General features: G+C 49.7%; 1 protein-coding gene across 1 annotated transcript in view; it reads left to right on the top strand.

The window, feature by feature from the left end:
- CLMN (calmin) overlaps positions 1–26,093 on the top strand; it is a 125,125-nt gene that overhangs the window by 64,141 nt on the left and 34,891 nt on the right. Inside the window, exons 2-4 of the mRNA XM_082616797.1 lie at positions 15,897–15,958; positions 19,444–19,539; positions 22,250–22,333. Coding sequence (XP_082472923.1) covers positions 15,897–15,958; positions 19,444–19,539; positions 22,250–22,333 — 242 coding nt within the window. The remainder of the gene's footprint in view (positions 1–15,896; positions 15,959–19,443; positions 19,540–22,249; positions 22,334–26,093) is intronic.

The following is a 26,093-nucleotide window of genomic DNA, read 5'->3' as shown; positions in this document are numbered from 1 at the left end:
ACTCCTGGAAACCCCACCCCTAACTTCCTCTTCCACTTCATTGGCCAAGCTTTGTCACATGACTCCCCCGGACTGCCAGGGAGGCTGGGAAGTGAGCATTTTTAAACTAGGCAGATTGCTGGCTCAAAATCAGCATTCCATTAGTTGAGAAGAAGGGAAGGACGAATGTTGGGGCGGCAACCAGTGGTTGCTACAGGCCACTCCATTAGCTACCCACCATCCATACATAACCTTTTTCCATCTCAGAAATCATATGAATGTTCCATATCAGAGCATTCCCAAGGAAAAGTCAGAAAATTTCACTCTGAGCCAGGACTCAAAATCCAGGACCATGAAGAGCTCTGCCAGTTGCCTATCAGGTTTGAAAGTGTCTGTCTGGGGGCTTCCCTGGTGGTGCAGTGGTTGAGAGTCCGCCTGCCGATGCAGGGGACGCGGGTTCGTGCCCGGGTCCGGGAGGATCCCACGTGCCGTGGAGCGGCTGGGCCCGTGAGCCATGGCTGCTGAGCCTGCGCATCCAGAGCCTGTGCTCTGCAATGGGAGAGGCCACAACAGTGAGAGGCCCGCGTACTGGGAAAAAAAAAAAAAAAAAAGAAAGTGTCTGTCTGGTTCCTTGTACCTATAAACTAAAAGATAAGTAATTTGCCTCCTCTCCCAACACAGCCAAGACACAGCGATGGAGCAGGGGCAAGATTGATGACAGTAATAATAATAATGACAATAATAATAATAACTATTACTACTACCCTTCAGGAAAGGTGAGAAAAGGTATTGAGCGGCAAACAACAGTGCCCACCCCGCGGAATACCATATGGCATGTATAATATGGTCGAAATTATGTTCAAACAAGCAAGCGAAAATGAAAAACATGTAGAGGAAGAATGGAAGGAAATAAGCTTGCCTTGGAATAATTGAATCCATGTGACTTTTTTTCTTTCCGTTGTATTTTCTGATTTTTGTGTGTGTTTTAGGTATCTATTAATTTTACAAACAGAAAATTCTTCTGTCAGATCTGGCATTTGGAAACATTTCCCCCAGTGGTATTAAGGATAAAAGATGAAAAAAGACTGCACGATGCACAGGGTTGGGTACACAGCAAATTTTTTAAAGTAAAGCTTAAAATTTCTATCACATGTATGCACATCATTTAAAAAATTAAATATACAGACAAGCTTGTAATAAAAATTGTAGTCTCCTTCCCTAGCTGTCTGCACTTTCAGGCCCGCTTCTACCGGGAAGCCCTTTTATAGGTTTTAGACTTTTGAAGATAGGGCTCTTCCTGGGTAGAAGTTGTGGTTTAGTGTGGGAGAACTGACGAAATATATGAAATCGCTAATAGCACAGCCTCGGAAAGTAGGCATCCCTCTGCAGAGGGACCCGCCAAGGTGGCACACAGCGTGGCAGGAGGTGGTAGTGACCTAAATTGGAAGGACTTAGAATAGTTCTGCTAATGAGCTCCGCCCTGGTTTACTGCGAAGTCTGGGAGTGGTGGTGGCGTCCGGTGTCCCAGTCAGGGTTGAGGTCGGGAGGCAGTGTGCCCAGCAGGCTGGGTTTGACACAGGCTCTGGGGCCAGGCCTGGGTATGAAACCCGGCTCTGTTACTGACCACATGGGTGGCCAAACTCGTCCCTGCCTCGGTTAGCGCATCTGTAAAATGGGAATCAGGAATGTTCAAGTTAAGGACTGTTTGTTGTTGTTGTTTTTAACATTTATTGATGTATTTAAATTCCCTATTTCTTCTTGCCCTGATTTTGGCATTTTATAATTTGCTAAGGATTTATTTTAGTTATGTTTTTGAACTTCCAGAATACAATTATTTTATCTTCATAACAATGTGTTTGGATCCAAATAAGGGCCATACATTGCAATCCGAGGGTGTCCCTTGAGCCTTTCCTAATCTATCGGTGTCCCTTTGTCTCTCTCTTTGAATTTGCAGTTTGCTTGTTGAAGAAATTAATGGGGATGCTTTTAACTGCAACCAACAGAAACTCACAAGAGCGTGATTAAGCTAAAAAGCTGCCTTTGCTCTAAGAAAAGTACAGGGATCCCACTGAATCCAAAGGCCAGGGTGTGTGTAGCAGGGCCTCGAGAATAGGCCAGAACAGAGCTCTCCTTTGTACGCTTTCTCCCTCTCCGTCTCTCCCACCCCATCTCACATCTCTGTGTCTCTCTTTCTTTCTGATTGATCTGTTTGCTCTCCAGTCTGGTTGGCAGCAAATGGCCCCTGTGCCGCTTGCTCCATTCAAGGGACCAGTCAGATGGAGGCTGGAATCAGACCCAGTCTGATTCCCAAGAAGGAGCTCAGGCCTAACCCTGATCCAGTGGCCGTGTCGTTGACTTTCAGGGTCCCACTGCCTTTACCACCTGGATCAACGACGAGGGAGGGGCATCCCCATACCAGGGGGTGCCCTGCAGGGAACTCAGGCATGCACACCACCATGACAGTACCCATCCCTTAGGGTCACGGATCAGAGAAAAGAGATGAGCCATGTGTAGCACAGGGCACACAGTGAGCCCCCAAAATGTGGCAGCTTTAGCAACAAAAAACAGACACCAAAGACTCTTAGGAATCATGAAGATTAGTTCACGCACAGTGGTGTCACGTGGCACAGTGCCCCTTTTCTTCCCGAGGGGCAGCTAGACGCAGTATCTCAATTGGCTGTTCATTTAAGCCAAGTGCTGAGATGCCTAACCTGGGCCAGGTAGTGGTCTTTTTGCAGTCAGCCTTGTTCTCTTGATACCTGAACCTGGGAGAAATCCAGATCCAACTCTCACTGATAGAGCCATGGTGATTTGTTCCACCAGAGACAGATGGTCGTAAGCCCCTCAGGCCAGAGCACCAAAGAGTTGGTCCCCATACTGATTCCTGGGTATCTTCATCTGGGCTTTCTTGGTTCAGTCCTATAGACGCCACCTGAGACTTAGCTCTCTGGAACAGCCTGAGCAATACTGTAAAAAGGGAGAAGACCTAGTTTGTGTTCCTAGAGCCACACCCGGTGAGGTCAGATGGACAGATTGGAGGTCAGGGTCGCCGCTGGGAAGTGAGTGATCCAGGCTGTATCAGGATGAGCATGGTGGTTTTGGAGGCCAGATGCAATGAGCGCTGTGGTAGGTGGGCTTTCCATTGATTGACTGATTGATTCAACAAGGATCTCTACTTATACACCAGGCATGGGTGGGGTGGAGGAGGGTAACAACCCTGTACAAGACACTCTGTTTACTTATGGATTTACTCATTCACATGTCTGTGCATTCATTTATTATACTCTACTTTCTTGAACAAAAACATTTAAGGTAGTTTACCTGATCCATAAAATAAAGTTTTAAAGTTTACAAACAAAAGAATCTGTATCAGATTCAGTTGGCCCTCAATATCTGTGGATTCTGCGTCCGTGGATTCAGATAACAAATATTCCAAAAAACATTTCCAGAAAGTTTCAAAAAGCAAAACTTGAATTTGCCACGGGGACAACTATTTATGTAGCACTTACATTGTATTAGGTCTCATAAGTAATTTAGAGATGATTTAAAGTATATGGGAGGATGTGTGTAGATTATATGCAAATACTGCAGTGTTTTATATAAGGGACTTGAGCATCCACGGATTTTGTTATCCATGGGGGTCCTGGAATCAATCCCCTGCAGATAACAAGGTATGACTGTAATATTTTTGTAAAAACTGAGGTCCAGGGGAAAGTTAGTATCCAGATATGCAGGCCACAGTTCCGCTCATTTGTTCAACTTGGCCTTCAAGTTTAATGAAGAATTTCCTGATGGCAAAGTGAAAAAGGAAATTGAACTGGTTATGAGATTCCTCCAAAGAGGAATATTTGCAGTGGACCCTGTCCCTTTGTATAAGAAACCTGTTCAAGAATCTGTTAGTGATACGGTTATGTCCCATCTTTTTGTGAATTAGTGTGTTTCCATCTCCTACATAAATATACGGACTCATTTTCAAGTAAAAATTCACCCCTAACCAACCTGTTACAAGAACTAGTTTTCATAGCATACCTGGTTGGAGGAATTACAGTAGTTATCAGGAGAGGTAGCAAAACCTTCTTCCAGCTCACCAGATTTTCCAACAGCCTAAAAAAAACATTTACCAGGGCTTTCTAGCCAGAATCTCAGAGTATCTGTGTGTTTTTAGTTTTCCTCTAAAACGTTAAGATTTGAAGAGCTGGAAATGTTTTGTATCCCATCCCACTGTTGGTCAGCTCTGATGGCCTAGCTTCCTGATATCAAACTGAAACCTGTCATCCTCTAGCTCCTAACTTGTACCCACTGCGCTTTCCCCTTTTCCATAAGACAAGCTTTGAGATCATGGAAGCCTGATTTTGGAGAGGTACTGAGTGCCTCATCCTGGGACACATTCAAGTAGCCCCTGGACGACTGCCTCGATGGCAGTGTTGGATGAGAAGCTACCCTAAGTATTTAATGACCTCTCCAGACAGAACACTGAACTGCCGAGTGCTCTGATGGGCAGAATAATTCTGGGTTCCTTGCGGTGCTAAGAAAATGGGTGAGGGAGATTACTCTCCTTGGACAAGGTTTAATCTGCTAAGAAATTTTGCCTCCGGGTAGCTCTGTTTGATTTTTTTTTTTAAGCCTGTTTCCATTTAAACTTTACAAAAGAAGAAGGAAAAAAAATAATGATTGTGTGGGGTTGTTTTCCTTCTCCATGTTTGCTCCCTTGGATTCTTCAGACAAAGTGGATATTTAGCAGGGAATGAGGAGGGAGAGGCTAGGTGATAGGACTTGGCTTGAAAAAGACCAGCTGCTGAAGAAGGAAAATAAGGACAAGAATCACTTAAAAGTCTGGTTGCCCAAATGTGATTTTTCTTCCAGTTTTGGTGACGGGAGGAGAAAATCCAGGTGGATTTCTCTGACTTGCAGGGACCAAATACTCAGTTTTTCTGCTGCTCTTATTTCCCATATACCTTCTGCCCCACCCACCCCACCACTGCTGTTTGCTTTTCTTATAACAGTAAACAGAATGCAAACAACCCCCTGCTCCTGAAGCCCCAAACTGACTTTTAAAAGTTGGGCTGTGGGGCTTCTCTGGTGGCGCAGTGGTTGGGAGTCCGCCTGCCGATGCAGGGGACACGGGTTCATGCCCCGGTCTGGGAAGATCCCACATGCCGCGGAGCGGCTGGGCCCGTGAGCCGTGGCCACTGAGCCTGCGCGTCCGGAGCCTGTGCTCCGCAATGGGAGAGGCCACAGCGGTGAGAGGCCCGCGTACTGCAAAAAAAAAAAAAAAAGTTGGGCCATGAAGGGTATGGCCACCAGCAAAGTCTAGAATGGCTGATTAAATCAGGCAATGGGGCTTGTGAAGTCTAGAGCAGGGCTTGGCAAGCTGCGGCCCACCACCTGTTCTTACAAATAAATGGAACACACCGTGCTCGTTTGGGTATGCCTTGGCTGCTTTCTACCACCACTGCAGAGTGGACTAGTTACCAGAGACCATACGGCCTGCAAACATTTACTAAAACATTTACTATCTGGCCCTTGACAAAAAAAAATTGCCAACTCCTGGCTGAGAGCAGTGGTTCTCAGCCCTGGCTCAGTGTCAGGGTCACCTGGGGAGCTTGAAAAATGCAGATGCCTGGGCTCCGCCCTCAGGGATTCAGATTCAATTAGTCTGGAATGGAGCCCAGGCATCTCTGATTTTTTTTTAAAGATTCCCCAGGTGACTGTGAGGGTTGAGCATCACAGGTCTAGTCTCAGTGGGTTTTGTAGGATTACCGAACTGGAATTTGCCATTCTACAGGGTTCTACCCAGTGGCAATGGTCTGCCCTTGACCTCAGTGTGAGTGCAGTCCTTGAGGTCTGAACCATTATGGCTGTGGCGTAAGGGAGACCTTGCAATGACAACATTCCTCCAGTGACCCTGGGAACTAAAGGTCCCTGAAGAAGGTTGAAGGTGACCCACATTACCTTGAGGTGTGTGTGTGTGTGTGTGTGTGTACACTCAGGCATGCACACACACGTGGGCATGCACAAGTGTGTGCATTTGGATGGTTTGTGTATATAGATAACCTTTGTCTGTTTTCAAACATACGCATTTCAAAAAGGAACCCATGGTGTATGAAGCATTTGTATTTGTCCCATTGGCAGTCTCTGGGCTCTCAGGCTAATAATTAACAGGAAATTTGGGGACACTTCCAGCTTCAGGAGAATTTGACACCTCTTGCCTTTCCCCATCATAATTTCCAGTGTTACCTCTCCTGCTCAGGGCAGGAATTTCTGTTCACGCTGGTGTCACTGTTCGTTGGCAGTTTAAAGTTGTAAATGGGAATTTCAGGGTTTGTCTGTCCCCCCAGCATTTAAGGCAAATATTAACCACCTCGAGTTACGCTATCTTGGTCTCCCACATGGCTCCCAGGGCCTTCGGCCCCTCCCAGCAGCTGTCCCCTCCCGCCTGCTCTCCAGGACACAGTGCTATGTCTACTGCTTAGAATAGCCAACTCATCCCAGTTTGCCTGAGACTTTCCCAGTTTTAGCACTGGAGGTCCTGTGTCCCGGGATCCCCCTCAATCCAGGGCAAACCAGGGCAGTTGATCACCCTAATTCTAGAGAATCTCACAGCTGATTGGCCTTTGCATGTACATAAAAACATTGGCATCTGAAGGGTGAGTGTGGGGCTTTATTAAAAATGCAAATCAAGGTCATGTGTATGCAGCTGAGCGTTTTAATCTCCTTTTGAAAAAAGAGCTGAACCCAGGAAGTCAAGCTAATTCTTATTAGGCCTGTTTAAGCTCTGTTCGGGGACAAAACACCAGGTCAGCCTGTATTCTGCCGAGCTAACCTGGGTGTTAAACCGATTCTTTGTGAAGGTTCTTCAATAAGATGTTTGCTTTGAAGGGTTCCACCAGCCCAGCAAGGTGCCGTGGAGAGGGTATTGGCTCACCAGGCTAGACTCTTCCCTCGGCTGTGCAGCCAAGCACCTGAGCAGGTCACTTCCCCTCTCTGAGACTGAGTTCCCCCATCTGCACCAGAAGCACCATCGCTCACCTGTTGAGGTTGCCGTGAGGATTCAGTGGCGGAGCATTTCTCCCTGTGCCTGGAAGAGGCTACAGAAATGTTGACTTTTCCCTTCTCCCCTTCCTCTCTTGCGTAGGGGAGGCTGGTTCTCGCTTAAGGCAGGTATAAGCCTGGTTGGCCAGCTGCTATAATAACAATCCCCAAAGGACTCTGGCTTAACTCAGTGAAGGTGTATTTCTCACTCACTCAACAGTCCCACAGTGGTATTCCTCATGGGGTGGTACTACTGGGCGATCCTTGTCCCAGGGGGGATTTGGGAGTCCAGACTCCTTCCCTGCTATGGCTCGGTCCTCCTCTACATCCTTGGCACAAGGCAGGAAGCATTGGCCTGGCCTTGTCTGAAAGTGGCATGCTTGCACCTCCCCGCGTACCATTGGCTGGAACGCAGCCATGAGGCCTCCACCACCTGCAAGGGAGGCTGGGAAATGTAGTTTGGCTCTGTGCCCATGAGAAAAAGGAAACAGGGTTTGCAAACACATGGGAGTCTCTGTCACAGGAAGTGTGGCTGCCTAATTCAGTGGCTGTGAGGACCCAGTGGAGACATCCCCCATGAATGAATGTCTCTCTGTATTTCCAAAGCAGGATTCTACAAGAAAGTTGTGATCAGTTTTACCCAGAAAAGGGGTCTGGCTTCAGATGAGCTTGACTAAGACCAAGTGAAACACGTCTTTATTGCAGGACTTATCAGAGCCTTAAAAATACCGATCATAGAGCGGCTGGGCCCGTGAGCCATGGCCGCTGGGCCTGCGCGTCCGGAGCCTGTGCTCCGCAACGGGAGAGGCCACAGCAGTGAGAGGCCCGCATACCGCGAAAAAAAAAAAAAAAAAAAATACCGATCATAAATATCCATGAGAGGAAACAGAGGATGCACCATTTCCCAGCTTTACTGGGTTCCTCTTTTGAAAGACCTCTTAGAACTAGCCCTCTGCAGAATGTGGTTTGGAAAACACTGTTTTAGAAGTTACTCAAGTTAGTATTCAGAAGCCAGGATACTTTCCTGAAAATACTGGTATTAGAAAAAAGAAAATCATCGAAATCTGTGGTCCACAAGGGAGAGTTCAGTCCCCCAGGAATCACGGTCTCCACAGGGTGGGAAGAGAGTATGTTTCTATCTTGTTTCCCTTCCTTCCTTCCTTCCCTCCTCCCCTCCCTCTCTCCATCCTTCCTTGTGGGACCTGGCAAAGGAAGCCCATGCGGACGGGGTCCACATTCTTCTTTTCCATGGTTGAGTGTAAGCATCAACCCATTTGCTTCCTGGATGGGTGTGCGAATGATCTGTCCGACGCCACTTAACTCTCCATCTCCGTTTCAACTGGATGCGTCCGGGCAGTCTGCCTGACTTGGTCATGTCACCCGGTCTGCCCATCTGGGTGGATGTTAAAATCCTTTTTCCCAACCTGGGTTTTCATGGCTGGCTGGCTGGCGTCATCTGTCATAAATCAAGGTGGACCGAGGTTGATCCCTGAGGTTAGACAGGATCCCTCACAGAAAAAACTCGAGCGGGTTTATTTTTTTATGTTAGTCACAGGTACCCGCCCTGAATATATATACATATAGCTTAAAAGTTAATTTGGTGTGTAATTGGGACTAGCTCTTTGGAGCCCTGGGTTATGTGTTAGAGAGCAGCTAAGAAGCAGGGGCATGGCGGGGCAGGACGTGGTATGTTAATTGGTGGCCTCTGGGACCTGTGAGAGAATTGGATTTAAGTCCCCAGTTCGAATGAGCTTGGCAGTTTTATTGGAGTCTCCCCAGGTGCATATTGGGGAGACCACCGGTTTGCACCGGCTGGAGCCCGGACTCACTCTTGGTCCTGAGGCCCATCGGCGCATCCCCAGCCCCACAAGGGACAAAGGAGAGAAGGCCGCAGAGGAGCTAGAAAGGGGGTGAGAGGGCCCTGCCAGCTCTGCCTGCCACTTCCCTGCACACCGATTGGTAGGAGTTGCATGCTCCTTGGCCTGTGGTCCCAAGGAGGGTTTTGCATTTTATTACCAAAGTCTCAATAAAAGGGACTTGGGTCAGAGCAAACATTGGGGGAGGAAAAACAAAGGAAATTAAATGCAAAATCACCGCTGGTGCAAACCACTGGGAAGCCTTGGCTTTTAATACCACCAGAGCCGATGGCGGGAAGTAGCCCCCCGGAGTCGGAACCGAAGGCTGCTGGCCTGGTATTCCTGAAGCCTGGCTCCCCTCCTGCTGAAAAAGAAATTGCCGTTTAATTTGTTTCTGAGTTTTATTTCTCAAATGAACCAGCATGGGGCCATGTAATGAGGTTGTGTTTCTGGGAGGTGTTGAAAGATGGGGAAAGGAGTGAAACCACGAGGCAGGGGACCCGGCCTCTGCGGGGGGCGGCCGCGGGCTCCTGGGGGTCCAGCAGTGCCGAGGGCTGGGCGGGGACAGGCATGCAGGCCCCCCCCGCAAGGGCTAGCTTCTTTGTGTGCTGTCCGTGGGGCGGCGGGGGCCCTTGATCCTGGGTTAGAGATCCCCAGCTGATGGAAGGAGCTGGCACAGCTGAAGTGAGCCAAGGGGGACCCTTAGAATGAGTAGGGATCTGAGCCATGGAGAAAAAGAAGGATATTTGGGAAGAAGGATAGTGGCTTCCCAGCCAGTGGAGGAAGTCAGCTCAGACCCAGAACGGGAAAGTGTATGTGTGTCTCAGGACGTCGCTCGTATAAGGTGGGGCAAGAGGTTTCTGGACCAGGATGCTATCGGAGGAACCCCTTGAGACTGTCATCGGGGGCTGTGGCTTCCCCTGGAGCTGAGGTGGCCCTCTGTACAGACCCGGGCTTCTGGTGAACAAGGCCTGGGGTGCAGGAGCCAACGCGTGCCAGGGTCCTGCCCTCACACAAAACAGGAGTAAAGCTTCAAAAATACGGGGCCTCCTGCCACCCTGCCTCCTGGATAGAGAGGGCTGAGTGGGGGACGTCAGTGACCTTTCCACTGGGGACAGGGAGGGCCCACCGAGCTGTCACCAGGGTAGCCACGCCCCATCCTACAGAAAGCTGTCAGTAGGGCCCACGTATGGGTCCCTGAAATGCTGTGAATTGTGAGAAGAAACAAGTCTGTTTACTGAGGTCCTCTATGTGTCCGACACACATACACACACACACACACAGACACACAGAGGCATCATCGTCTCATTTGGTAGCGGAAGGTGTTGTCTCTATTACACAGAAAAGAAACTCAACTTCAGAAAAGTTCAGCAGCTTGTCAGAGGTTAGCGATAACAGCTACAGCTGCGTTTGTTCAGCACATGCGCTGTGCCCAGCTCTGGGCGAGGGCTTTGAGCTCCTGGAGGTGAGGCCACAGCTTGCCCCAGCCGCCTCCCTTCCACCCGGGCAGTGCCCCTGCGGCTGGAAACAGGTGCCCCCAGCTGCCGCATCTGGATGGACGTCAAAGGATAAGCCTCCCCTGCGGGATTCTGCTGTGCAGTCCTCCTAGGCAAGCTCTGATTCATCTCTCGCGAGTATCAGAGCAGCTGCGTGAATTTAGTGACGTAAAGCATTATCAGGAAAAGCATTTTTGACAAAGCAGGAAAGGAATTTTTGTTGCCAGCGCCAATGAGCAATACTGTAGCCAACCCGGGAGCCCTATCCGTGTCTCCATCTCAGGGTGAGGGGTGGCACTGTGGGCCTGGCTTCAGAGCGCCGGCCCTTTCTCCTCCGCCAGGTGACGTCCCATTGCCATCTCTACTCTGCCCGAAGATGACCAAGGAACGGTGCCACTTGTCTCTTCCCAGGAAGACCTAGGTTCTTCAACTGTGTACTATCATAACCCCCGAGCTGGTTCAATTCAGATTCCCAGGCCCTGGCCCCAGAGAGTGTGACCCAGTAGGTCTTGGCTGGGGTCGAGGAATTAGCATTTTAACTGTCACCCCAGAAGCCCAGAAACTCTTGATATTAGAGATCCGTGGGCAATGCTTTGACGAATACTGAGTCTTTAGGTGATCACGTCGCAGTTGTGTACATGAGCACCCACGTGCATTAACTCTGAGCCTGTGTGTGTGCGCGTGTGTGTGTGCACCCATGTGTGTGTGTGTGCGCGTGTGTGTGTAGTTCTAGGAGGATGGTCATTAAAATGGCAATACTGGTGATCTCTGGGTGTAATGATTTCACGAGGTTTGAGATATATTTCTCTATGCTTTTCTTTCTTCCTTTCTTCCTTCCTTCCTTCCTTCCTTTCTTTCTTTCCCCCCTCCATGCAGCTTGCAGGATCTTAGTTTACCAGCCAGTGATCAAACCTGGGTCTCCGGCAGTGAAAGTACCAAGTCCTAACCACTGGACTGCCAGGGAATTCCCTCTCTATGCTTTTCTATTATGATGAGCATATTATTTTCATCGACAGATAAAGCCATCAAGGCTTTCCCATGGGCGGGGAAGAGCAGACTATTATACAGGAAATATTATATAGGAAGTAGGTTTGAGGGAAATGTGGACCTACGGAAAGACAGCCACAAATGTAAATGAGTCTTTTTTGTTCTTTCTTTTTTTTTGCGGTACGCGGGCCTCTCACTGTTGTGGCCTCTCCCGTTGCGGAGCACAGGCTCCGGACGCGCAGGCTCAGCGGCCATGGCTCACGGGCCCATCCGCTCCGCGGCATGTGGGATCTTCCTGGACCAGGGCACGAACCCGTGTCCCCTGCATCGGCAGGCGGACTCTCAACCACTGCGCCACCAGGGAAGCCCCTAAATGAGTCTATTTTAACTCCCAGAGCTAGTATCCCTTTTTCTGTGGCTTCCAACCCCTGAGCCTGCCATTGAGAAGGAAGGAATGTCACACCTCCTGTTTTCAAATTGCCTGTTCTAGGCAAAGCCGGGGCCAAAGTCATGCCTTGGAATTTGGGATGGTGGAGTTGAGCCAGAAGGCTGGGCCGCCCCTTCTGTGCGTCTCTGGAGTCCCGGGCCTGACAGCCCCTCCCCGTCTCCACCCGACCTGGTGCTCGAGCATCCTGGCCGGCCAGGCAGAGCTGGGATGGTGATTTTACAGCGCTGTTATTACTCCGTTGTTGCCCAGTAAACCCACACCAGGCCCCACAAACACTCCTCAAGAAGGCCAGACCCTTCCTGAGAAATGGTTTCCTACACCTTTACAACGTGATAGGTGCCGTGGACAAAAGGGGCCGTTGGGTTTATGGAAACGATATAAAGTTTATAGAGTCTTGGCAGGGCCAGAAGTAGAAAAGGCCTGTGGGATGGGGGTGGGTATTTGGAGATGCAGAAGGCCCGGAAAGGGCAGCCGACCTTTGTGTGGAGACACCAGATAAAATACCCCAAGGGCATGCGGTGTGCCATGGGGCTGGGGGAAAGGTGGCCCTTCTGGAACAGCTGTTGGGAATGCCTTTCTGACGGATCCCTTTTGATCTTCACAGCATTCCTGTGGGGAAGGCATGGTTATCCCCATCCTGCAGAGGGGAGACTGAGGCAAAGGTATTTTGAAAGTTCTGACTTTCACCAAGGTCAGCTAATGGTCTAATGGTGTGTGACTCTCAGGTGGGCCTTCTGGGGCAGGCTAAATTCTCGCATTCTCTCTCCTGTGTATTGAGCGGCATGTCCTAGTTTCAGGAACAGAAAATATGGTCTCCGTACCCTATTTCTGTTTGGGACTCATCTGCTATTTGTGACCTAGTCTCACAGTCCCCTGGTGTCTTCGGTCATCACCTTGCCCTCCTATGGCTCCACTGTGCTCTTGAAGCTGATTTGTGCCCGGATTCACCCACTGGCCTTGGCTGGAATGGAAGTGAAGCCACCCAGAGGTTGGCTGTGGATCAGGGCAGGGCTAAAATGCTGTCTTTGCCTTTCAGGATCCCTCCGTGTCCCAATTCTATGGGGGGGATCATCTTAGGGCCCCCAGAGGAGTCCCCCGTGGAGTCTGAAATCACCTCCTCCCATCCCATCAGCTCTTGAAATTTCTAAATCATTTCTCCTTGTTTATGTGCCTTGCGGCATCCGTGTTTTCTCTCTCCTACTTGGCTGTGAATTCTTGGAGTGCAAGATTCCATGAATGCTTAATTCTTCATCTCTGATTTTGCCCACAGGGTTGGGCATAGTTCCCAGCAAGTAGTAATCATTGAGTAAGTATCAGCTGGGAGGCCGGCTGAATGGATGGATGGATGGATGGATGGATGGATGGATGGACTAATGAGTGGGTGGATGGATAGATGGATGGATGGATGGATGGATGGACGGATGGACGGACTAATGAGTGGGCGGATAGATGGATGGTTGGATGGACTAACGGGTGGGTGGATGGGTGAGTGGATGGACAGATAGGTGGCTCAGTGGGCAGATAGATGAGGCATATGTAGACTAACAGACACCCACTTCCTCATTTATACCCACTTCCTCATTTGCACCCTTCTGCACAGTTAAACTAACAGCCTACGCCTGGTTCTCTTAGGCTTTCACTGAATGCACTTCTGTTTCAGGAGACAGATTTCGCTCTCTCTGAAGCCATATGGAGAAACCAGCCTGAGTGCTTGAACGTGTGTGTAAATACTTTACAATCCCCATAAACTTGTTTAAAGACAGGTGGGGGTGAAGATATAAACTGGGGCAGCCTTTTGGGAGGGCAGTCTGGAAGCAGCTATTAAATTTTCAAATGTGCCCACTACTAAGACCCAGCAGTTCCGCTTATCGTCGTCAGGCCTAAGAACTATAGTCACACGTTTGTGCACAGAGACTCACATGCCAGGTTGCCTGTGCCAGGGTGCTGGCTACTGCACTGCTCCGCACAGTAAAAAACCAGAAATAGCCCATGTCCATCAACAGTGGGACAGACACTAAACTATGGGAAGACCCACACTATGGAAAAAGCTGCAGAGGCAGAAAGGTCTCTCCCATCTTCTGGGAAGTTCTGGAACTCTGTAACTCATGGCCCTCAGCACATGCCCCCCTCCTGGCTTCGCTTCCATCAGCTTCTTTTCCTTCCTCCCTCCTCCCGCCTCCCACGAGAAACAGTTCACTAGAATGAGCTCTTTCATCCTTATGCCTGCTAGTCAGTGACCTTCCCTGACGGAAAAAGAGGAAAACGAGAGAGGAGCAGTTATGTGCATAATTACTGTCTGCTGGCTCTTCAATTAAAAAGATTGAAAGGCACAATATTAAAATTTGATTTATGGGCACCACTATCTACCTAATAATGAGGCTGGGAGGAAAAAAAGAACCACAGTTGCTAGAGAAAACCATAGCCTTTTTTTCCCCGCCAAGAGATAAATTGCCTCTCATTTTCTTATTGCTAAAGAAATATGAAATGGTTTTAAGCATATGTGATATGTTCTTCCAATATGTTGAAATCCAGAACTTAGTAATTTAGGAGTCCTCTGGCTCCAACATTTCCAGGAAGCTTCCTGAGAGGTGTAGCGTCTTGAGCTTCAGGGGCTGCTACTATGGTCTCCGGGGCGCCCAGACCCAGGCACTGGCACCACCGCCTATCACGGAAACTCCCTCCGGGTCCCCAGGCGCTAAGCCAGCTGATGCCACAGAGCCCAGGAGCGAATGGGGAAAGCACAGACTCTAGTTCCAAGTCCTAATTTTGTGGCGTATTAGCTCTTTGATCCTCAGTTTCCTCATCTGTAACATAGGAACAATACCCTTACTAATTGCGTGACGCTGGGCAAGTGCCCCAGTTTTCCCATCTTGAAGGTCCCTCCCTGCGAGGGTTGTAGGAAGGATTAAATCAGTGAATGCATGTAAAGTGCTTAGATGGGTACCTGCCACATAGCGGGTGTTCGGTAAATATTTTAAAAATCATTATCGTTACTACTGCAGATGCCTTTGTCGTAATTTTTGGAAGAGATGGAATTCAAACCCAAGCCTTCCCTTTCCAGGGAGCTGGCGGATGAGGGGCAAACAGACAGATGCTCAGGTCTGTCTCTCTCCAACTGATGTCCGGGGCAAGTCAGGGTACCTCTCTGAGCCCCATTTTGTTCATCTATAAAATACTAGTGTCTGCTTCGCAGGTGGTATTGTCAGGCTTAAAGATTATTGGAAACAAAGTGTCCAGGACACAATTAGTGCTGGGTAGATAGATGGCAATGACTCTCGAAAAGGAAAGACCTTTCCTCCTAAGAAACCTGTTTGGGAAATTCTGTCCTGTGGGAGAAGGGGTCTGTGTCTGGTTGGCGTCTTCCCTGCTTTCTGGGGCTCTGCAGAACTCTCCCCTCCTGGGGGGCCCAAAGTATTCCCTGGCTCTAAAAATAATTGCTGCAAAGAAAAAAAAAATGAGCAGCTATTGTGCCAGGAACCCTGTTGAGCTTGACCTCCAGGATCGCAGGTCAGTCTTATGGCAGCCTGGAAGTGGGCTGTCACTCATGTATCTTCATGGGGAAGATCAGATATGGGGATAGGCGACTGGCCCAAGGACACGAAGCTGGGAGGTGACCAGGCTAAGAGTCCAAGCCAGAACTGTCAAATTCTCTCCACCACCCTTTCCCGAGCCCCCTCCCAATCCCTAATCACTGACCTCCCCTCCTTCCCTCCATCCCAGCTCCCCTGACCCATCACTACCGCCAGGCAGGCGTGTGGCACCATCACCTCGTGCTTTAAATTTGTATCTTCCCACCAGTGCTTCTTATGCTGGAGAGTCAAATACCCAAGTGCTCACGTTAGCTCGTGCCTAAGATTTTGTTCTGTGTGTCTGAATTCGTGGGTCTTTAATCTATTGAAGATGCTCAGGGTTGGGCTGGAGAAAATGGATTCTAGGTGCTCCCCAGCCCCTTGCCAGCCTCCTTCTGGGAAGGTCTCCATGGGACCTCCGGGGCTCCCCATCCTACAGAGATTCCATAGACCCTCCCCTTGGGAAGAGGAGGGTGGGATTTTGCATGTATTTCTTTGCACCCAGCTAATGGCACTTCTTTGTTTTCAGTGGAGAGGGAGAATGTGCAGAAGCGGACTTTTACCCGATGGATAAATCTCCATCTGGAGAAGGTAAGCAGGGCACTCGGCTTGTTTTTAAGCGATGGATTCCTCCATAACTGAGTGCACAGTTCAGCAGAGCGGGGGTGAGGGTACTCTGTGTTTCTGTTGTGTTGTTGTTTTTCGTTCATTCATTTAAACATCTGTTGAGTGCATTCTCATTGCCAAGCGTCGGGCTCAGTGCTGGGAACACGAAGGTGAGTAAGACATGGGGTTCTGACCTCCTGGGGTTATCAGTCTAGCTGGGGAAGGAGAGGGTCCATCTTTAAATAGGGATCGCTGAGCAAAAGTTAGGAAACATTCAAACATGGGGCTGAGGGGATCTCGACCACTAGTCTGGGGTGGTCAGGGAGGCTCTCGTGAAGACCCATTTATAGGTATTTGGGTTGATTGAAGCAAAAATTCCTCGCACTTTTTAACCAAGCCAGATTCCCTGGCTCATCACGTGTTGCTGCTATTGGTCAGCAATATTATCTGCTTGTTTGGGTGCATCGAGCACACATCTCCTTTAATCCTCAAGACAACCCTCCTACCCTGCACCCCCCATCCTGTTACGAACGAGGAAACAGAAGCCTGGAGACATTGAATCGCTTCTCTGCAATCCCACGACCGAGAAGAAAGCTCTTCCTGTGGCTTCTCCTGCCTATTTCGCTTCGTGACACCTCTTCTCCCCTTTTTCTTGTTTTGCTAACATACTCTGGCCAAGCAACATTGAAGCGCATTTTGTCTGCCGGCTTCTCAGGCACACAAACCCTAAAACAAAAGCAGCTGAACCAGACACAAGGATGAGCATCAGAGAAGGGGTGGGATGTGAAATGGATAAATAAACAGCTCAGAGGAGGAGAAATCTGAACCCTCCTCCACCACTAGGTTAGCCCCCCCCACCCCCCCACCCCCCCACACCCCCACCCTGACCCCCACCCCACCCCACCCCCGACAGAGAACATTCTAAATTGCCCGGGGCTGTGGGAGGAGAGATTATTTTTCTTATTATAAGAAAGCTGGTTTATCAGGATTCATTTTACTCACTTCGCGTCCTCTTAAATTCTACTATCCGGTTCTCCAAATAGACCCAGCCGGTAGTCTCATGTCTTTCAAAGCTGGTGGTATTCAAGTATCCTACTTCAGTGAGTTTAATACCTATATTTTCTTCTCTCCTCTCCCCTTAGAAGGCACAGGAGTAATATTAATGGCCCTTAGAGTTAACCCCAAAGAAAGGTTCTTAGAGGAAATCACTGACATGATTAGAAAGCAGAGAAAATAAATGTGGTTTTTTAGGAAGTGGAGCTCTTGACCAAAATTTTAATTCATGTAGCATAAACTTTAGGCCTATAATATTTCCCGAGCAGACGCTTGACCACCCACACTTCTATTCCCCACCTGTAGAACGGGTTCCGCTCTGCCCAGGAGGCTCCTGAACTCTTCAGGGCGAGGTCTCTCTATGTCAGGGATGAAGCGTTATAAATCAGTTGCCAGTTGTTCTGACTACTGGTGCATTCTCGGCAGTGCTCACACAGTGAAGTGTTATTTTTGGAAAAAAAGGAAAACCGTTCCCAAAATCTGAGTTCACTGAACTCCTAAATTAATGCCTGATGTGTATCAGGGTAGCTGGAAATTCCTCCTGGCAGACGAAGTTTAGTGTATTTCTTTCTTTCTTTCTTTCAATTAAAAAATAAATACAGAAACGTACAGAGGGTAATAGAGCAAATACCCTCGCACTCACTCACCACCCCCCCCAAACGAACCTCTGTTGGCATTGATTGCATCCAGAATTTTCTCCGTGGCCATGCTTCTGCTTCCTTTTTCGGGGCAGGTGGGTAGCACCCACTCTACAGATAAATCAGATAGCACCTAAAACTGATTCGTAATAAACAGGGCAAAATTCACAGCCCTGTTTCCAACCTTGAGACTTTCAAGAACAACTTTTCATGTAAAGGAAACCCAGGAACTCCTTGGGGAAGTGGGCTTAACTGCAACTTGAAGGCTGTCAGAAATATTTACGGGGTCTCTGGCTTCTGGAAAAATTCCTTAATTTACCCAAGGAGTTAGATCGTGAAGAAACCCCTGGCGGTGCTGTTTACTCGGCCATACCAATCTCATGAAGCCCATGGAACGTCTGGGGCCCGGGCGAGGAGTGTTTTCACTGGAGTGGGTTCAATTTCTCCTCCTGCCATCTTGCAGATGGATGCCGGCCAAGGCCCCGCTCGCTGCTGCTGGGCTGAGGCTCTTACAGACACTGTCAATGGAAATTATTCTCCAGGTTCAGCTCAAAAGCAAGGTTTGGCCACGGTCGGGGCTGCTAACTGGAAATTTTGTGAGTTCATCTATCAGGGGCTGTTTTGTTCAGGTCTTGCGTTTCTGCCCTGCGTTAACAGGAATAACATTTCCGTAAGAGTCTTGGTAACCTGATACCGTCATGCTCTGTGTGGAATGTTCCTGCAGGGCAGTGGGGAGTTTGCAAAGAAAATAGTTTGCCTTTGCGTTCAAAGTCGCTGTTGCCCTTGAAGCAAAGCCCTTTTCTGTGCACCTGTGGGTGGAATTGCCCGGTATTTTGACTAACTGGGAGTCAGGGGGCTCGTATAAGAGGTAAGGAAATGCCACCTCCCGAATAAAAAAAGAAAACATGGACCCTCCAAGGCTTTCACGGGGAGGAGGACTTCCTGGAGAGGAGGCCTTCCCGGAGGAAAGGGTGCCTGGGCCACAGCTCCAAGATTTCCCTGGCTCTCTGATGGGTGACAGCCACCATTCCTGTCCCCCAATTAATCCGGTCTCCTGTGGGAACACGCCCCTTCGTTGTCCCCAAGAGCAGTAAGTGTTCTAATGCTTCCAAATGCCCCAATACCAGAAAGTCAAAAGAATTTATGCCGGAGGGTTAATTCAAAATGCAGGTTCCTGGACCCTGTCCCCCAAGATTCAATAAATCCTAACCATCCTGCGTTAAAGGAGTTTTTATCAAGCTTGTTTAGTCAACAGAAACCTTTCTTTAAGTAAAGTCTTCCTGGAACCCTAAATAGCGGCCAGTAAGAGCTATCGAAGGGAGTGCCGTGAATCAGCCTCCTCTGGGACCCCCCCCCCTGCCCCCACAGGGCTCCGTGAAGTGCCCTGCTGAAGCTCTGTTCTGGGAAGCACAGTTAGGAAATCCCTGAGCTGGGACATCTGCCCAACACGTTCCAGCTGGCCCCGCGGACCCCAGGCCACACCCAGCCAAACTCTTGGTGGACACAACACAGGTCCCTCAGACCTCCCCAGGGCAGAGAGGAAAGCAGGGGGCTTCTGACGTTTTCCACCCAGAGCCTCCTCCACAGCTGCCCAGCGCACCCACTGCCCACGGGCCACCTCCAGGGAGAGGGGATCGCTACCTCCTTGGATGGGCCCTGCTGCCTGTAAGCACATCTGGATGTCCGGAAGTTTTATCTCCAGTGAAACCTGCAGTTCTGAAATTGTTTTGTGGCTTACACAGATCACTAATCGGCTACTTTTTTCCCCCTCTTCCACAGTGCAACCCACCTCTAGAAGTTAAAGATTTATTCGTTGATATACAAGATGGCAAAATCCTAATGGCTTTGTTAGAAGTCCTGTCTGGGCGAAATCTGGTACGTATGCTCCAGAAGGGTTAGGAAGAAGTAAAAATGCAAAGGAAAACATTGCCGAAGGGTTCTTTTCTGTACAGATCTATGTGTATGTACATACGTACCTGGCCATCCATAAATCCTATGATGGGAAACCTGGGAGGGTGACATTCCTTTCTCGGTGACTAAGACTGATACATACAGTCATGTGCAACTAAGCAAATATACTTTAGCAAGTAAATAAATAAATGTCCCATGTTTTCTGTGAGTCCAGAGCTAAGGATCATGACTGAATCATGACAGTTTAGCTGGCCAGCCATGAAATGACCTAGAATGAGAGCTAAGAGTCAGGAAGATGGAGAAGAAAGGCATCTTATCAGCCAAAATCTATAATCCACCCGAGGCTAAAACTAGATACACAGAATTCTAGAAGCTTCTTGTGAGTACGACCAAAATTGAATTGAACCAGCTGATCTTGGGGTTCCTTCCACTTTGGATCTTCACCAGAGCTCTCCATGTTGCCTGTATCTGCTGTATATAGGTCGGTCCTCTCTCCCCAATTCACAGAGCAGGGTTTAACAGCTTCCACACTGTTGACATTTCAGCTGGGGTAGTTCTTTGTCATGGGGGCACTGACCTGGGCATTGCAGGATGTGTAACAGCAAGCATCCTTGGGTCTCTATCCACTGGATGCCAGTAGTACCCCCAGGTTTGACAACCAGAAATGTCCCCAGGCACTGCCAGAGGTTCCTTGAGGGGGCACAATGATCTGGTTCCGGAATACCAGTGGTATCAATTTTGAGAAACCAGCTCTAGAGTCCAGTGTTTGATTTGGCTCAAGTGACCCAGCGTGGCTGATACAAAAGTGCCGTGATGGGGTATAGCTCAGCCCATGTGGACCTCTCTGGATTTGTTCTTTTTTTTTTTTTTAATAAATTTATTTATTTTATTTTTGGCTGCATTGGGTCTTCGTTGCTGCGTGGTGCACGGGCTTTTCATTGCGGTGCCTTCTCTTGCTGCGGAGCACGGGCTCAGTTGCTCCGCGACGTGTGGCATCTTCCCGGACCAGGACCTGAACCGTGTCCCCTGCATTGGCAGGCAGATTCTTAACCCCTGCGCCACCAGGGAAGCCCATCTGGATTTGTTCTTAACTGTAGCTTTAAAGTCAAGAGCCCCTACTTCTGTTCTCAGATCTAATGTGGCTGGAGTCTTATCACACCCCTTCCTTGCCTTTGCTTTCCCAATAGCCTCCCCACCCCGCCGCAAGGGGGCTGTGCAAAGTGATACTGTGAATTCTAATGAAGGGCAAAGCCACTGCAGTAAAAGGAGTACAGTAAGTCCCCTACATATGAATGAGTTCCATTCCGAGAGCGTGTAAGTCCAGTTTGTTCATAAGTCCCACAAAGTTAGCCTAGGTACCCGTCTAACACAATCGGCTATATACCACTGCTTTTAGGCTTGCTTCCGGACATCCTGGGCTTGAAATAAAGATATTGTACTACTGTACTCTATACAGTCCTGTACAGTAAAGTACACAAAAGCACAGCCACTTGTAGAGGATGCACGCACGTGGCAATACACCAGACATGTGAACTAACTTACGTGATTGGACGTGCAGATGCACATTCGCATCTTTGAAAGCTCACAACTTGAAGGTTCGTGTGCAGGGGACTTGCTGTATTTGGTTTCTTTGCACATCTCACAATGGGCTGGCAGCATAGTCTCTAATAGGCTTCCTGAAAAAGCGCCTTCTAGCCCCTCATTCTGTGTTCCCAGCAGCCCAGGCTCCCACTTTGCTGCCAGGGCACTGGTCAGGAGCTACCATGTCCTTGCGGGGCCTCTGTTGGGAGTCTTTGAACCTGGAGCCCAGCCAAGAACATCCAAGACCTCACCCATTAGCTTGCCTGGCAGTTCACACCATGTGGAAGTGATACCCACTGGCTTGCCTTGTAGTGTAAAGCCACCCACCTGGAGGAGTGGGGACGGACTTCAGTTTCAGGATGAGTTTCCTCTGCTGGTGCCCCTAGTGGGTAGGACTAGCATTGTCAGAGTTTTTGCTTCTGCAGACACCTTTCTCTCTGTCTCTGTCTCTGTCTCTGTCTCTGTCTCTCTGTGTTTCTCTGTGTCTCTCTGTGTCTGTCTCTTTCTCTGTCTCTCTGTGTTTCTGTCTCCGTCTGTCTGTCTGTCTCTGTCTGTCTGTCTGTCTCTCTCTCTGACCTGGGATAAATGTCCACAAAGCTCTTGGCCAGAAAACAGAAACATCTGCAGCCGCCAGGGAGGGCTTACCGGATGATTTAGCAGCTGTGGGTGACACTCCCGGCTGACGCTTTCTGCCCTGACGAAAAGCATCAGTGCAGTGAGAAGAACATGTCACCGACAGTCTCTGGAGGAGGGAGGAGTATCAAAAGCCAGGAGCTGGGTCAGGGAGAAAAATTGGACAAATCTGTTCCTTGTTTAACCCCTGGATTCCCCTCCTTCACCAACTGGAGTGAGTTTGGTCCCAAGAACCATAAATAAGGTGACCGTCGGGGGCCCCTGAGGGTACGGTTGTGTATCCTGGGGCCCCGTGCCCGGGTTTGGATGGGGGCCGTGTGGGCTCTGCTATGAGCCCCAACCTTCTCTTGAGACTAATGTGAAAAAGGTAAAGAAAAAGACAAGCACGTCCAACGGCACCGCTGGGGACTGAGTGCCTGTCTTGGCTTAACTGCTTGTGTTGTTCTGGTTTGCGTTACAGCTGCACGAATACAAATCCTCGTCCCATCGTATTTTTCGGTTGAACAACATAGCAAAAGCACTTAAGTTCTTGGAAGATAGCAATGTAAGTATTCGAAACACATCTTGTTAACACAGACTCCCCTGTGACAAAAAGGACATAATTTGAAGTTTAATGCTGGTCAGAAGAGATGCGGGCAAAAGGGACCCTGCTGAGATGGTCGAATGAAACTAAGTTGAAATGTAACAGAACTCACGCAGCTAATCCATCAGCGAGAGATACAGTCCCTGACTCCCTGCCCGCCCCTCCATCTCTATCAGGTTCTCAGATGTTCAGAATTTAGTTGACATTTTCTTTTTCATTTTGGGGGATAAGAGCATGTCAGCGTGAAAAACTTTTTCTTAGAACTCAGAATATGGGAGAAGCAAGGAGGAAAAGGGGGCTAAATGAGCCGGGGGAAAATTACATAATTCTGTCCCCTTTGATATAACTTTCTCGACTTAAATTAGCCTTTTCTGTGTTTTGAACTCTGCTTCACGTCCTTCAAAACTGGGAAGGAATGGCCTTAGAGGGATGAAATTTCCAAAGTTCCCCTTTCATTAAGTTTCACCAATTAAGGACCACGTGGGTCCCTGCATTGGGAGGGGAAGGGCCGTGCAGTGGTGCTGGCACTTAGCAGCCCTGGGTTTCATCCCAGCCCTGATTCCCCAGTCTTCCGAGTCATTCTGTGACCCCTTAGCACCCTTTCAACACATTCCTTTTCTGCTTAAACCAGCCCCGATCAGATCCTGTTGTTTACCATCAGGAACCCCAAACAAATTGCACTTTGTGATGATGTTCTGCTGTACATGCCGATGTGTCGGGACAAGCTGAGGGGTTTTTACTGCACTGTCGCCCTGCCTCCAGCACAGCCCCTGGAAGGAACTCTCAGTGTGACTCATTCAGATTCTAAGGCCTGGGCTGATAAGCCTGGATCCCCACCCATGTCCTGGCTGCCAAGGGCAGAGAAAAGCACCTTTGGCTTTTGAAGAGGGAGGTGTACTCTGCCTCCCATACTGTGGGGAAAGCCCCAGACCTAGGAGGGGGTTCAGGTGGTGACGGCCAAAAAGCGTAGCTCTGGTCATAGCAGCATCATTCATAATAGCCAAAAGGCAGGAGCAACCCAGATGCCCATCCATGGACAAAGGGATGCACAGAATGTGGTCTATCCATGCAATGGAATATTATTCTGCCATGAAAAAGAATGAAGTGCTGATACAAGCCACAGTGTGGATGAACCTTGAAAACATTATGAAAGATGCCAGACAAAAAGGACCACTTCTATGAAGCGATTCCTATGAAACGTCCAGCAGGGAAATCTCTCGAGTCAAAAAAGAGATGGGTGTTTGCTCAGGGTTGAGAGAGGTTGGGGGATTAGACAAGGGACAGTTAAAGGGTATAGGATTTTTTTTTTTTTCTTTGTGGTACGCGGGCCTCTCACCGCTGTGGCCTCTCCCGCTGCGGAGCACAGGCTCAGGACGTGCAGGCTCAGCGGCCATGGCTCACGGGCCCAGCCGCTCCGCGGCATATTGGATCCTCCCAGACCGGGGCACGAACCCGTATCCCCTGCACCGGCAGGCGGACACTCTACCACTGCGCCACCAGGGAGGCCCAGGATTTCTTTTTGAGGTGATGAAAATGCTCTAAAATTATGGTGATGCCAAAAAACCATGGAATTGTATATTTTAAATGGGTGAATTGGATGGGATGTGAATTGTATCTCTCAATAAAGCTGCTTTTAAAAAAACACATCCCGTTTCGTGAAAACGCTGGCCTCTCTGCAGAGTCAGTTTCGCCATCCGCCTCGGTGCTGACGGCACGTTCAGGGCACCGCTGCCACGGCTTCCGCTCCTGGAAAATGATGTAGACGCCTTGAGCCTCCATTTCCACATCTGTTACACAGAGGTGATGAAAGCCAAACCTACTCCAGAGAGTTGTTGAGGATGGACTGTGCCTGTCCAGGTGGGGTTTAGCCAGGTGCGGGCACAGGGCACAGGGCGAGGGCCGCGTTCGTTAGCTGTGGCTCCTGCTACCTCTCCCCAGCTCCACAGCTCCACTGTCTGCTCCTGGAAGGGAGCGTTAGGTGTGGCCCTTCTGGGCAGTGTCCACCCCTGAATTCCGAAGAGCGTTGTTCTTACGATAACGTGGGGGCTTGGGACCACTGCCCGGGATGCTCACTGTTCTTCCTTCCAGCTTGTGAACCCCTAAGTAATTTCCTCTCTGCCAGCTGCCACGTGCTGATGGGTCTGTACTGTAGGCAGAACTCTCCCCCTGCATGTACAAAGTGTCTTCTGTGGGCCCAGGGCTGTGCTCAGCCTTGGGGACATAAAGCTGCATTAGGAGCACATCTCTGCTTCAAGAAGCTTAGAGCCTCTCAGAAGAGGCCTCACGCAGACAGCAGGCTGCTCATCAGTGCAGGGGCCCAGGGAGGAGCAGTGATCCTGCAGAAGCGAAAAAACAAACAGCCTGGGAGCCTGCTGGGGGGTGTTGCAGGGAGGACTAGCCCATGCTCAGGGGTGGCAGGCCTGGCCTTCTGTAATCCATCCCTAAATGTTTCCCCAACTGCAGTAGCTGCCTTATGGTACAAAAGAAAGAACAGTAAAGCTCCCTTCTCCTTTATTTTTTATTTAAAAATCTGGAAATATGCCAAATGTGGTTGTGTTATGTCAGCTCTTTGCCCCATTGGCTCCCGTGGCCGGCAGGTGAGACAGGTGAATGGCCCCATGGGGAGGGGAGCACCGGTGAGTGAGGCAGGTGGAAACTGGCATTTTGGCTGCAGTCTCTTTCCCATTGCCAGAATCCACAGAGCGCTCCTGGGCCCTTGTGGCCCCTCCCTGTCCCACTGTCCTAGCTGGAGGGAAGACGGGCCACAGTGGCTCTCCTGAGCCAAAAAAGTGCCCAGAACTGGGTGATCGATGCCAAGCGGGTGCTGGAGGGGCAGCGATCAGGTCCCACTTGCCCCAGGATTCAGGTGCTGTTAGTGTGGCCAGCCTCTGTCCCTCCCTCTCTCCCCCGAAACTATGAGGCTCAGAGCATGGTGTTCACTCCTGTGTCAGAGACCCGCTGCCCCACAGGACCAGCTCTGTGACCTCCGGCAGGTCATTCAACCTCTCTGAGCCTCAACTTCCTCATCTGTGCAATGGGTATAGTATGACTAACCCATGGGAACCACTGGGCAGAAGTCAGCACTCCCCGGGGAGGGCATTACCGTGATGACCATTATCACTGCCCCACGATGGATGTGCCGGCCAGAGGGGGAGAAGGAATATTCCCAGAAGCCACTTGGTCCCTTTATTGTCAGTGTGGCGAAAACAACCAAGTTAGCGGGAAGAGGAGGAGGAGGACATTGTCCCTGAAGCTTCTGACTGATGTCTGGCTGCTACATCGTCTGTTTGCCAGGGAGAACCAAGCAGTGGCTGGGCACTCGAGACAAGGTCTTCGGGAATATCCATAATCCCCGCCTTCCCTCAGCCAGGCTCCCCAGTCCCTGTGGCCAGGAGAGCGCTTTATTCTCCAAAGGTGACGGCTGCTCCCTGCTCCCCCCTCCCTGTCCCAAGAGGGTGCACCGTCCTAGTCCCCACATCCCTACAAGGCAGCTCTGTGATTTCTCACCTTGGGACACTTTTCATGAACCTCAGCTCAGAGGCCATGCTGGGCTTCCTCCAGGGGGTAGTGAAGGCCAGGATTGTCACCTTGACTAAGTGCTTTGATGTGACTCCCCCGTGCTGGGATGTGATCAGTGAGCCACAAAAACGGAGGGAGCTGCCAGAGCACAGGTCCAGGGTACACGATCAGCCACAGACCGCAGGTGATTCATCCCATGGGA

This window comes from Mesoplodon mirus, assembly GCF_964341445.2.
Source record: "Mesoplodon mirus genome assembly, chromosome: 4".
NCBI classification, from domain to species: domain Eukaryota; kingdom Metazoa; phylum Chordata; class Mammalia; order Artiodactyla; family Ziphiidae; genus Mesoplodon; species Mesoplodon mirus.
Note: the sequence above shows the minus strand (reverse complement) of the source record. Positions and strands in the feature narration are given on the sequence as shown.